The 13,385-nt window shown below is 50.5% G+C and overlaps 1 protein-coding gene across 1 annotated transcript in view; it reads left to right on the top strand.

The window, feature by feature from the left end:
* The window catches only part of LOC149434811 (methyl-CpG-binding domain protein 4-like), a 34,153-nt gene extending 20,976 nt beyond the window's left edge, over positions 1-13,177 (top strand). The window contains exons 5-8 of the mRNA XM_089663345.1: positions 2,893-3,027; positions 5,096-5,245; positions 7,243-7,346; positions 12,910-13,177. Of these exons, the coding sequence (XP_089519471.1) occupies positions 2,893-3,027; positions 5,096-5,245; positions 7,243-7,346; positions 12,910-12,987 (467 nt within the window). The 3' untranslated portion in view covers positions 12,988-13,177. The remainder of the gene's footprint in view (positions 1-2,892; positions 3,028-5,095; positions 5,246-7,242; positions 7,347-12,909) is intronic.
* Positions 13,178-13,385: the final 208 nt, after the last annotated feature.

Raw genomic sequence — 13,385 nt, 5'->3', positions numbered from 1 at the left:
ATGCTGGGGAATCCCTCAGTGCGGGGGTTTATTTTAGGGGCATAAACTGCCAATATATTATGTTCCTGTGAAGACGGAGTCCCATGAAGACTGAGATTGAGCTCTACAGTCACCTTTTCAGCAGTTGTTTTCTTATTCTGGGTCACAATCCTGCGCAACGTTCTTTTTGTCTCTTTCGGTCAGTTCACCATGTCGCCCGCGCTTATGCTTATCAGTAGACGGTTTCTCGGAAACTGTATATGACGTCATAACCTTTGATATTGGACCTTGTGACACGGCAAATAAATGGGCAACTTCAGTCACAAAGGCACCAACAGTTTGCCCTCTGAAGCTCACTGAAGCTACATTACTCCGTATTACTAGCAGCTTGTGTGAGTATATGTGTGTGTGTGTGAAAATATATATATATATATATATATATATAATATATACACACAGTACATTGCCAAAAGTATTGTGACGCTGGCCTTTCCACGCACATAAACTTGCCAAAATGGCATCCCAGTCTTATTCCGTAGGGTTCAATATTGAGTTGGCCCCGCCCTTTGCAGCTATAACAGCTTCAACTCTTCTGGGAAGGCCGTCCACAAGGTTTAGGAGGGTGTCTATGGGAAGGTTGGACCATTCTTCCAGAAGCACATTTGTCAGGTCAGGCACTGATGTCGGGGGAGGAGGCCTGGCTCGCAGTCTCCGCTTTAATTCATCCCAAAGGTGTTCTATGGGGTTGAGGTCAGGACTCTGTGCAGGCCAGTCAATTTCCTCCACCCCAAACTGGCTCCTCCATGTCTTTATGGACCTTGCTTTGTGCACTGGTGTGCAGTCATGTTGGAACAGGAAGGGGCCATCCCCAAAGTTCTCTACACACTGTTGTTGGGCTCATCTGAAGGCCACACCAAGTTTGGAGGTCTTTAGCTATTGACTCTGCAGACAGTTGGTGACTTCTGCGCACTGTGCGCTTCAGCATGCACTGACCCCGCCCTGTCATGTTTCGTGGCCTACCACTTGGTGCCTGAGTTGCTGTTCCCAGTTGCTTCCACTTTGTTATAATCCCACTAACAGTTGAGCGTGGAATATTTAGTAGCCAGGAAATGTCACGGATGGACTTATTGCCCAGGTGGCCACCTATCACGGGACCACGCTTGGAGTCACTGAGCTCCTGAGAGCGACCCATTCTTTCACCAATGTTTGTAGAAGCCGTCTGCATGCCTAGGGGCTCGATTGTATACACCTGTGTCCATGGAGGGGATTGGAACACCTGAATCACATGATCTGGAGGGCTGGCCCCAATACTTTTGGAAATATAGTGTATGTGTGTGTGTATATATATATATATATATATATATATATATGTATATATATATATATATATATATATATATATATGGTTGTCACTACAATTAAGCCCTGAAATGGGTGAAACGTGTCTGAGAAGTTCTCTACAGTTGGAGAACAGGAGCTAAAGCCATCTTTTACTCATATTATCCACACTCATGCAGTGATGCGTTGCTGTCTGTGTCCAGATGGCTGCCATTTTTTTTTTTTTTTCTTTTAGTCTACTAGAGCCTGGGAAAGCCGGTGCTGTCTGTCTTACACCAGTCTATTCACTTGCTGATCCAACTGATACAGGTTTGGGGAGCAATGAGCGGTACTATATTCACTGTTTTGGGCTACATGTGGTCTAAAAGTTACATAAACATTGCAATAAAAAAAATTACAGGAAATTGCTTTTTTTTGTTCTTTATTTTTTACTGTTTATTTACAGCAAGAAATAGGAAATAAAAAATGTTGCTACCAAAGAAAAAAAAAATGTATATGACATAGACAACAAAAGTTAAAAGAAATAATGTACGGAACTGAGACCAAAATGAAAGACCAGGCTAACTTAATAATTTGCACTAAAAAAGTGCAAACTTACTATAAACTTCTTATATTCACAAAATAAAAGAAAATAAAAAATACCACAAATTCCCTTTAACCCAATCCATTCACTGATGGCTTTTTTTTTTTTTTTTAACCCTCTTTCCCCCACTGTTACCAACGTATGACGCATGTCGGTGGCAGCAAAACTGCTTATATTCACATATTAAAAGAAAATAAAAAATACTGCATATTCCCTTTAAATGCAGAGGACAGTACAACTGTGCGGGTGTGTATGATATGACAGAGACCTTTTCCTGGAGAAAGGTAGACACCCATGTAACGGAACCGTCCCCAGACTGCACTTGGGTACTTCCATTATAATACCGCTTCCCCGTCCGAACGCCGACCAAACAAGACTAGACGACACCAGACCTGAAGTAAACCAGGGTATAGACTAGTTTATTTTAACACAGATACAAGATATATACATGCAAGGGAACAATCCCCCCTCCCTGCATAATGACACAGGGCGGGGCAATCTACATTTAGTAGCAAGAGACACACCAGCAGACAGTCCCATCAGGAGGGAGGGCCGCTAGAGACACCCCCCCCCCCCCCACCAAGCCAGTACACATACACACTTACATCCCATAATAGTTTGCTCCCAAGCAAGACACACAACAGAACAATGGGATGCAACCCAATGACATTAAACAATCAACAACCCCCCACCCCAATATTAGGACAGATCACCCTGTACCCCTAACAGGCACAGGGTGACTTGCACATAAGAGGGATATGGGGAGCTGAGACAGGGGTCTCCCCACCTCTCCAAAGTGAGCTGTGTTCCATGGGCCCCCCACCCAAAGTGACTCCCATCACAGCCCAGGTTTGTAATATTGAAGATTTTTATATTTTCCTCATTTTTCACACAATCTCTGTTTAGAGCAAAGAGTAACGTCATGTGACTTTTTTTTGTTGTTGTTTTACTGATGTCTTTATTCTCTTCTTTTTTTTTTCCTCTTTTTGCAGCTCCGGAACCCCCAAGACGAAAAGCTTTCTCCAAATGGACACCTCCTCGCTCACCCTTTAATTTGGTTCAAGAAACGCTTTTCCACAATCCATGGAAACTTCTCATTGCCACCATCTTCCTGAATAAGACATCTGGTGAGTAAAACACAGCATTTTGTTTGCATCACAATTGTCTCTCATCCTGGGGCAGACTGACCGTTTGGAAACTCGGGCACTGCCCGAGGGCCCGGGGTCAGTAGGGGGCCCCATGAGATGCCCCTGGTACCTTTTTCATAGGTTTTTTTGAGTTTGGGCAAGGACACAGGGGCCCCATGATCCCCTATTGCCCGGGGGCCCCATGAGTTGTTAGTCTACCCCTGCTCTCATCCCATTGCAGTCAGTGGGAATTCAAAAAGAAAGTCTGAAGCAGGTTGGTGCAGCTTAGAGGTCAGAAGGAGATAACTGCAGATCAAATGCACCTATCAGTGGGCGTAAGTGTGAGGACTCCATCGCTGCTTCCAAGAAACATGATCCCCAAATACTGGAAAACCACCCCCAGTAGAGAGAATCGGATTTTGTAAGTGGATAAGAAACAATTAATTAAAGGGTTAAAGTGATACTTTTGTTAAAATAAAAAAAGATGTTCTACTTACCTGCTCTGTGCAATGATATTGCACAGAGTGGGCCCTTACCACTTATGGGCAGTCCTCTGCCAGCGCTGTCCACTTTTTCTCCGGGTACCTCCTTAGCAAGCCGGGTGCTAAGGGGGCGCCTGTGCGCACATGCTGCGTCCATAGACACACACATCGCTGGTAAGCCACACCCCCTGCTCCCTCCCCAGAGGAGTTTGACTGACAGCAGCAGGAGCCTATGGCTCCCACTGACCTCGGTGTCTACTGGAAAAGCATGAATTGAGGGGAGCGGTGAGGGATTGGTGGCAGGAGTCGGGTGTTTGGGGAATGAGGTGGGTAGAACAAGTAGTGGGGTGCATTTGACTTTAGATCCACTTTAAGTATTCTCAGAAGGGCAGACTGTGCCGCATATTACAATGCATGAGTGAGCTGGCTGCATTTCAGAAACTCCAACTCTGCATGTCTTTTCTGGAGACAGTCCTAGAACATTATAGTAGCTGCGCCTTCACACCTCAGATCACCCAATCCCTGCACAGATCACCCCAGTTCTTGCACCTGCATTCAGAACACCCCAATTCCTGGACATTTACACCTCAGATCACCCCAATACCTGCACCATCACACCTCATATTGACCCAAGTCTTGGACCTTCACCCCTCAGATCACCCAATTCCTTCACATCTCAGATCACCCCAATTCCTTCACCTTCACCCCGAGATCACCCCAATTCCTTCACCTTCACCCCGAGATCACCCCAATTCCTTCACCTTCACCTCTAAAATCACCCTAATTCCTTCACCTTCACAGCTCAGATCACCCAATTCCTCCACCTTCACCCCTCAGATCACCCCAATTTCTCCACCTTCACTCCTCAAATCACCCCAATTCCTGACCCTTCACACCTCAGACCACCCCAATTCCTGCGCCTTCACTCCTCAGATCACCCCAATTCCTGCGCCTTCACAGCTCAGATCACCCCAATTCTTGCACCTTCACCCCTCAGATCACCCCAATTCCTGCACCTTCACCCCTCAGATCACCCCAATTCCTTCACCTTCACAGCTTAGATCACCCCAATTCCTGTACATTCACACCTCAAATCCCCCCAATTCCTTCACCCCCTCAGACCACCCCAATTCCTTCACCTTCACCCCTCAGATCACCCCAATTCCTTCACCGCTCAGATCACCACAATTCCTGCACCTTTACCGCTCAGATCACCCCAATTCCTGCGCCTTCACACCTCAAATCACCCTAATTCCTGCGCCTTCACACCTCAAATCACCCCAATTCCTGCGCCTTCACACCTCAAATCACCCCAATTCCTGCGCCTTCACACCTCAAATCACCCCAATTCCTGCGCCTTCACACCTCAAATCACCCCAATTCCTGCGCCTTCACACCTCAAATCACCCCAATTCCTGCGCCTTCACACCTCAGATCACCCCAGTTCCTCCACCTTCACCCCTCAGATCACCCCAATTCCTTCACCTTCACCCCTCAGACCACCCCAATTCCTGAGCCTTCACACCTCAAATCATTAAAAACTACATTTAATGTTGTATCTGCTTTAAAGCTCTCTTCTTCTACAGGGAAGATGGCGATTCCGGTCCTGTGGAGCTTCCTCGAAAAATACCCCAGTGCGGAAGTTGCCCGGATGGCAGACTGGAAGGACATGGCGGACATCCTGCAGCCTCTGGGACTCTACGAGCTGCGAGCCAAAACCATTGTGAGGTTCTCAGGTATGCGTACAACCCGGGTACAAGGAGGGGGTGGGGGGTGGAGGCAGTGGTGTATTTAGGTTTTGTGTTGCCCTAGGCAAACAAGCTGAAAATTGGCCTGGGCAGGACAGGAAGGGGGTGAAAGTGTCCGGACTGGAAGAGGGTGAAAGTGTCCAGACTGGAAGGGGGGGGAAAGTGTCCGGACTGGAAGGGGGGGGAAAGTGTCCGGACTGGAAGGGGAGGGAAAGTGTCCGGACTGGAAGGGGGGGGAAGTGTCCGGACTGGAAGGGGGGGGAAAGTGTCCGGACTGGAAGGGGGGGGAAAGTGTCCGGACTGGAAGGGGGGGGGAAAGTGTCCGGACTGGAAGGGGGGGGGAAGTGTCCGGACTGGAAGGGGGGGGGGAAGTGTCCGGACTGGAAGGGGGGGGGGAAGTGTCCGGACTGGAAGGGGGTGAAAGTGTCCGGACTGGAAGAGGGTGAAAGTGTCCGGACTGGAAGAGGGTGAAAGTGTCCGGACTGGAAGGGGGGTGAAAGTGTCCGGACTGGAAGGGGGGTGAAAGTGTCCGGTCTGGAAGGGGGGGGAAAGTGTCCGGTCTGGAAGGGGGGGGAAAGTGTCCGGTCTGGAAGGGGGGGGAAAGTGTCCGGTCTGGAAGGGGGGGGAAAGTGTCCGGACTGGAAGGGAGGGGAAAGTGTCCGGACTGGAAGGGGGGGGGGAAAGTGTCCGGACTGGAAGGGGGGGGGGGGGAAGTGTCCGGACTGGAAGGGGGGGGGGGGAAAGTGTCTGGACTGGAAGGGGGGGGAAAGTGTCCGGTCTGGAAGGGGGGTGAAAGTGTCCGGTCTGGAAGGGGGGTGAAAGTGTCCGGTCTGGAAGGGGGGTGAAAGTGTCCGGTCTGGAAGGGGGGGGAAAGTGTCCGGTCTGGAAGGGGGGGGAAAGTGTCCGGTCTGGAAGGGGGGGGAAAGTGTCCGGACTGGAAGGGAGGGGAAAGTGTCCGGACTGGAAGGGGGGGGGGAAAGTGTCCGGACTGGAAGGGGGGGGGGGGGGAAGTGTCCGGACTGGAAGGGGGGGGGGGAAAGTGTCTGGACTGGAAGGGGGGGGAAAGTGTCCGGACTGGAAGGGGGGGGAAAGTGTCCGGACTGGAAGGGGGGGGAAAGTGTCCGGACTGGAAGGGGGGGGGGAAAGTGTCCGGACTGGAAGGGGGGGGGAAGTGTCCGGACTGGAAGGGGGGGGGGAAGTGTCCGGACTGGAAGGGGGTGAAAGTGTCCGGACTGGAAGGGGGTGAAAGTGTCCGGACTGGAAGGGGGGTGAAAGTGTCCGGACTGGAAGGGGGGGGAAAGTGTCCGGACTGGAAGGGGGGGGAAAGTGTCCGGACTGGAAGGGGGGGGAAAGTGTCCGGTCTGGAAGGGGGGGGAAAGTGTCCGGACTGGAAGGGGGGGGAAAGTGTCCGGACTGGAAGGGGGGGGAAAGTGTCCGGACTGGAAGGGGGGGGAAAGTGTCCGGACTGGAAGGGGGGGGAAAGTGTCCGGTCTGGAAGGGGGGGGAAAGTGTCCGGACTGGAAGGGGGGGGAAAGTGTCCGGTCTGGAAGGGGGGGGAAAGTGTCCGGTCTGGAAGGGGGGGGAAAGTGTCCGGTCTGGAAGGGGGGGGAAAGTGTCCGGTCTGGAAGGGGGGGGAAAGTGTCCGGTCTGGAAGGGGGGGAAAGGGTCCGGACTGTAAGGGGGGGGTGGAAGCGTCCAGACTATAAGGGGGGGGGGTAAGCGTCCGGACTGTAGGGGGGGGGTAAGCGTCCGGACTGTAAGGGGGGGTAAGCGTCCGGACTGTAAGGGGGGGGGGGGGAAGCGTCCGGACTGTAAGGGGGGGGGGGAAGCGTCCGGACTGTAAGGGGGGGGGGGGAAGCGTCCGGACTGGAAGGGGGGGGGGGGGAAGCGTCAGGACTGTAAGGGGGGGGGGAAGCGTCCGGACTGGAAGTGGTTAACTCCCATCATCCTAGAATATTTAATGATTGTGTTCTTTGGTTCTGCAGAAGAGTATCTCACCAGAAAGTGGCGTTATCCGATTGAGCTCCATGGAATTGGAAAGTATGGAAACGATTCTTACCGAATCTTCTGTGTGAATGAGTGGAAAGAGGTACAGTGAAGGATATTCTGTATATCAATCACATTCAAGTAGATGGAAATCCACAATGAATGACTTTAGTTTGCTAAAACACCGAGTATGATATTTCCATTTTTCTGTAAATAAAATGCTAGTTTTTACACTTTCATCTCAGTGATGCTGATCTCCTGCAGCCTCTTTGCTGCCACATCATGTCTCTATGTACTCCAGTAATGGCTGCATGGGATTTCTCAGATTGGGTTCACCATTCTTGCATAATATGTCTTGAAACAGGCACTTGTAGGTCCTATGGAAGCCCGTGGGATGACAACGCAGGTGCACAACTGGGGAACAGGGACATGGTGTTGTCGCCCTATAACAGGAAGTGACTGAACAAGGACCTTAATGGCACGGTCAGCAGGGGATATTGTAATAACAAGCTGCAGATGTAAACCTGAAATCCAGGAATCTGAAAAACTACCCTTGTAGTTGGGCACCTCTCCACTGCACGGGTTAAATGCTCATTCTTTTCTAGGGCAGTGGTCTCCAACCTGGCCTGGGGGGGGGGGTGAATGCGGCCCTTCGCTTACCTTTATCCGGCCCTTTGGGCACTACTCCTTCCACTGACAAAAATAGGGCAATAATTCCTGCATTGACATCAACAATGAGGCACTATTCCTCCCACTGACACCAATGATGGGGCACTATTCCTCCCACTGATACCAATGATGGGGCACTATTCCTCCCACTGACACCAATGATGGGCACTATTCCCCCCCACTGACACCAATGATGGGGCACTATTCCCCCCCACTGACACCAATGATGGGGCACTATTCCTCCCACTGACACCAATGATGGGGCACTATTCCTCCTACTGACACCAATGATGGGGCACTGTTCCTCTCACTGACACCAATGATGGGACACTGTTCCTCCTACTGACACCAATGATGGGGCACTATTCCTCCCACTGACACCAATGATGGGGCACTATTCCTCCCACTGACACCAATGATGGGGCACTATTCCTCCCACTGACACCAATGATGGGGCACTATTCCCCCCCACTGATACCAATGATGGGGCACTATTCCCCCCCACTGACACCAATGATGGGGCACTATTCCTCCCACTGACACCAATGATGGGGCACTATTCCTCCCACTGACACCAATGATAGGGCACTATTCCTCTCACTGACACCAATGATGGGGCACTGTTCCTCTCACTGACACCAATGATGGGGCACTATTCCTCCCACTGACACCAATGATGGGGCACTATTCCTCCCACTGACACCAATGATGGGGCACTATTCCTCCCACTGACACCAATGATGGGGCACTATTCCTCCCACTGACACCAATGATGGGGCACTATTCCTCCCACTGACACCAATGATGGGGCACTATTCCTCCCACTGACACCAATGATGGGGCACTATTCCTCCCACTGATACCAATGATGGGGCACTATTCCTCCCACTGACACCAATGATGGGGCACTATTCCTCTCACTGACACCAATGATGGGACACTGTTCCTCCTACTGACACCAATGATGGGGCACTATTCCTCCCACTGACACCAATGATGGGGCACTATTCCTTCCACTGACAGCAATGATGGGACACTATTCCTCCCACTGACACCAATGATGGGGCACTATTCCTCTCACTGACACCAATGATGGGACACTGTTCCTCCTACTGACACCAATGATGGGGCACTATTCCTCCCATGACACCAATGATGGGGCACTATTCCTCCCACTGACACCAATGATGGGGCACTATTCCTCCCACTGATACCAATGATTGGGCACTATTCCTCCCACTAACAGCATTGATGGGGCACTATTCCTTTCACTGACACCAATGATGGGGCACTATTCCTCCCACTGACACCAATGATGGGGCACTATTCCTCCCACTGATACCAATGATGGGGCACTATTCCTCCCACTGATACCAATGATGGGGCACTATTCCTCCCACTGATACCAATGATGGGGCACTATTCCTCCCACTGACACCAATGATGGGGCACTATTCCTCCCACTGACACCAATGATGAAGCACTATTCCTCCCACTAATACCAATGATGGGGCACTATTCCTCTCACTGACACCAATGATGGGGCACTATTCCTTCCACTGACACCAATGATGGGGCACTATTCCTTCCACTGACATCAATGATGGGGCACTATTCCTCCCACTGACACCAATGATGGGGCACTATTCCTCCCACTGACACCAATGATGGGGCACTATTCCCCCCACTGATACCAATGATGGGGCACTATTCCTCCCACTGACACCAATGATGGGGCACTATTCCCCCTACTGACAGCAATGATGGGGCACTATTCCTCCCACTGACACCAATGATGGGGCACTATTCCTCCCACTGATACCAATGATGAGGCACTATTCCTCCCACAGACAGCAATGATGGGGCACTATTCCTCCCACTGACACCAATGATGGGGCACTATTCCTCCCACAGACAGCAATGATGAGGCACTATTCCTCCCACTGATACCAATGATGGGGCACTATTCCCCCTACTGACACCAATGATGAGGCACTATTCCTCCCACAGACAGCAATGATGGGGTACTAATAATTCCCCAATATCAAAGATGAGATAACGCGCATGTTCCTGCATCGAAGGTTAGCTGTATGCATGAGTGGGTCCTGAAGCGACCATTGGCTGGGACCGAAAAACTCAGATAAGAAGAATGTCACCAGCGCACCGAAGATCTCCAGTTATGGGTTCAAAGCTTTAATGGACAATCACATAGTTACAGCAAGTGCGATGTTCCAGAGTCTCGCAGGACCCCTTCATCAGGCATAAATCTCACTGATGCTGGGACATTTTCTACCCCCATTGGCCACAGTCTGGCCCCCTCTAAAGTCAGAAGTACAGTAATCCGGCCCTTTGTTTAGAAAGTTTGGAGACCCCTGTTCTAGGGTACCAGTGAAACACAAGTTTAGTTATCTTATCCCTCACTCTCCCAGCAGACGGCGCTCTTCTGTTCACTCTGATGGTCCAGACTGGGTGGGTCTTTTACATCCTCCTTGTAATGCAGGAGCAGTCCTGCATTGTAAGCGATGATATCAAAGACCACTGACTGGAGAAGCAGCTTTGGGGGACCCTTCACACGGAGAGGAGGAGCTTGTGGGAGTGAGAGTTAAGGTAATGTGGTTTTAACTGGTACCTTAGACCAGGGGTGTCAAACTCCGTTTCATCGCGGGCCGCATTAGCAGTATGATTGCCCTCAAAGGGCTATTTTTATCTGGGGTGAGCTATGTAAAGAGTGCAGGGTTCAGGAGTGTGCTACTTACAGTGTGGAGGGTTCAGGAGTGTGTTCCATACAGAGTGAAGGGTTCAGGAGTGTGTTCCGTACAGTGTGGAGGGTTCAGGAGTGTGCTACTTACAGTGTGAAGGGTTCAGGAGTGTGCTACTTACAGTGTGAAGGGTTCAGGAGTGTGTTCCGTACAGTGTGGAGGGTTCAGGAGTGTGTTCCATACAGAGTGAAGGGTTCAGGAGTGTGCTAATTACAGTGTGAAGGGTTCAGGAGTGTGTTCCATACAGTGTGAAGGGTTCAGGAGTGTGTTACTTACAGTGTGGAGGGTTCAGGAGTGTGCTACTTGCAGTGTGAAGGGTTCAGGAGTGTGCTACTTACAGTGTGAAGGGTTCAGGAGTGTGTTCCATACAGTGTGAAGGGTTCAGGAGTGTGTTCCATACAGTGTGAAGGGTTCAGGAGTGTGTTACTTACAGTGTGAAGAGTTCAGGAGTGTGTTCCATACAGTGTGAAGGGTTCAGGAGTGTGTTACTTACAGTGTGGAGGGTTCAGGAGTGTGTTACTTACAGTGTGGAGGGTTCAGGAGTGTGTTCCATACAGTGTGGAGGGTTCAGGAGTGTGTTCCATACAGTGTGAAGGGTTCAGGAGTGTGTTCCGTACAGAGTGAAGGGTTCAGGAGTGTGTTCCGTACAGTGTGAAGGGTTCAGGAGTGTGTTCCATACAGTGTGAAGAGTTCAGGAGTGTGTTCCGTACAGAGTGAAGGGTTCAGGAGTGTGTTCCGTACAGTGTGAAGGGTTCAGGAGTGTGTTCCATACAGTGTGAAGGGTTCAGGAGTGTGTTCCATACAGTGTGAAGGGTTCAGAAGTGTGCTACTTACAGTGTGGAGGGTTCAGGAGTGTGCTACTTACAGTGTGAAGGGTTCAGGAGTGTGTTCCATACAGTGTGGAGGGTTCAGGAGTGTGTTCCGTACAGAGTGAAGGGTTCAGGAGTGTGTTCCGTACAGTGTGAAGGGTTCAGGAGTGTGTTCCATACAGTGTGAAGGGTTCAGGAGTGTGCTACTTACAGTGTGAAGGGTTCAGGAGTGTGTTCCATACAGTGTGGAGGGTTCAGGAGTGTGTTCCGTACAGTGTGGAGGGTTCAGGAGTGTGTTCCGTACAGTGTGGAGGGTTCAGGAGTGTGTTCCGTACAGTGTGGAGGGTTCAGGAGTGTGTTCCGTACAGTGTGGAGGGTTCAGGAGTGTGTTCCGTACAGAGTGAAGGGTTCAGGAGTGTGTTACGTACAGAGTACAGTGTGAAGGGTTCAGGAGTGTGCTCCATGCAGTGTGAAGGGTTCAGGAGTGTGCTCCGTGCAGTGTGAAGGGTTCAGGAGTGTGCTCCTTGCAGTGTGAAGGGTTCAGGAGTGTGCTCCGTGCAGTCTGAAGGGTTCAGGAGTGTGCTCCGTGCAGTCTGAAGGGTTCAGGAGTGTGCTCCGTGCAGTGTGAAGGGTTCAGGAGTGTGTTACTCACAGAGTGAAGGGTTCAGGAGTGTGTTTTGTACAGAGTGCAGTGTTCAGAAGTGAGCTACATACAGAGTAAAGGGTTCAGAAGTGAGCTACATACAGAGTGCAGGGTTCGGGAGCGCGTTACGCACAGAGTGCAGGGTTCGGGAGCGCGTTACGCACAGAGTGCAGGGTTCGGGAGCGCGTTACGCACAGAGTGCAGGGTTCGGGAGCGCGTTACGCACAGAGTGCAGGGTTCGGGAGCGCGTTACGCACAGAGTGCAGGGTTCGGGAGCGCGTTACGCACAGAGTGCAGGGTTCGGGAGCGCGTTACGCACAGAGTGCAGGGTTCGGGAGCGCGTTACGCACAGAGTGCAGGGTTCGGGAGCGCGTTACGCACAGAGTGCAGGGTTCGGGAGCGCGTTACGCACAGAGTGCAGGGTTCGGGAGCGCGCTACAATGTATCTCTCTCCTCCATTCATAGAGAGAAAAGAAAAAAATGGGGGCAGGGCTGTACAGTGACTGATCACTGTGATAGCCAATCAGAGGCTATCACAGCGATCATGTGACCCGGAATCTGGAGTACCGGGTCCCGATCGTTAGAATGGGACTCGGTACTGTCAGTGACACCGCGGTCTTTGTGCTGGGAGCGCGCCAAGCGGCGTCCACGCAAATATGCGGCCCCACGGAAAAAAGCCCAGTTCTGCGAGGTCGCATATTTGTGTTCCGTCGGCGTCGAGGGGTTAATAAGCCTCTATCTCCAGTATATACTGACAAGAAACCGATGTCAATTCTATTTGTGCAGGTAAAGCCGGAGGACCACAAGCTGAATAAGTACCACGACTGGCTGTGGGAGAACAAGAACAGACTTGGACTGGAATAGAGAATCGTCGCTGTGCGTCTAGCAGGCACTTGGATTGTCTTTGTAACTTTTTTTTTGTATTTCACCATTTTATATTTTGTACATAAATTATTTTGTGACGTGGAATCTCTTTATATATTTTAATATTCTACTTTTTAAAATTAAGTCTGAGAAATCGGGGTAATAAAACATATTTTGTATATTAAAATCATCATGGGTCTGCGTAGTTTTTTTTTTTTTTTTTTTTTTTTATTTGGTTAACCCCTTCATGCCTGAGGGTAAAAGAAATCTAAATGCCTAAGCACAATTTTGCAAGGTTGACCTGTGTTAAACAAAACGCAGTACAATTCACCTGGATGTACAAAGTAGTTGTGATATGTATGGTTTTACTAAGGACAAATTGGGCTTCATTTGGTGGT

The sequence above is a fragment of the Staurois parvus genome, unplaced genomic scaffold, assembly GCF_062004578.1.
Source record: "Staurois parvus isolate SC_StPar_1 unplaced genomic scaffold, SC_StPar_1.0 ptg001670l, whole genome shotgun sequence".
NCBI lineage: Eukaryota > Metazoa > Chordata > Amphibia > Anura > Ranidae > Staurois > Staurois parvus.
Note: the sequence above shows the minus strand (reverse complement) of the source record. Positions and strands in the feature narration are given on the sequence as shown.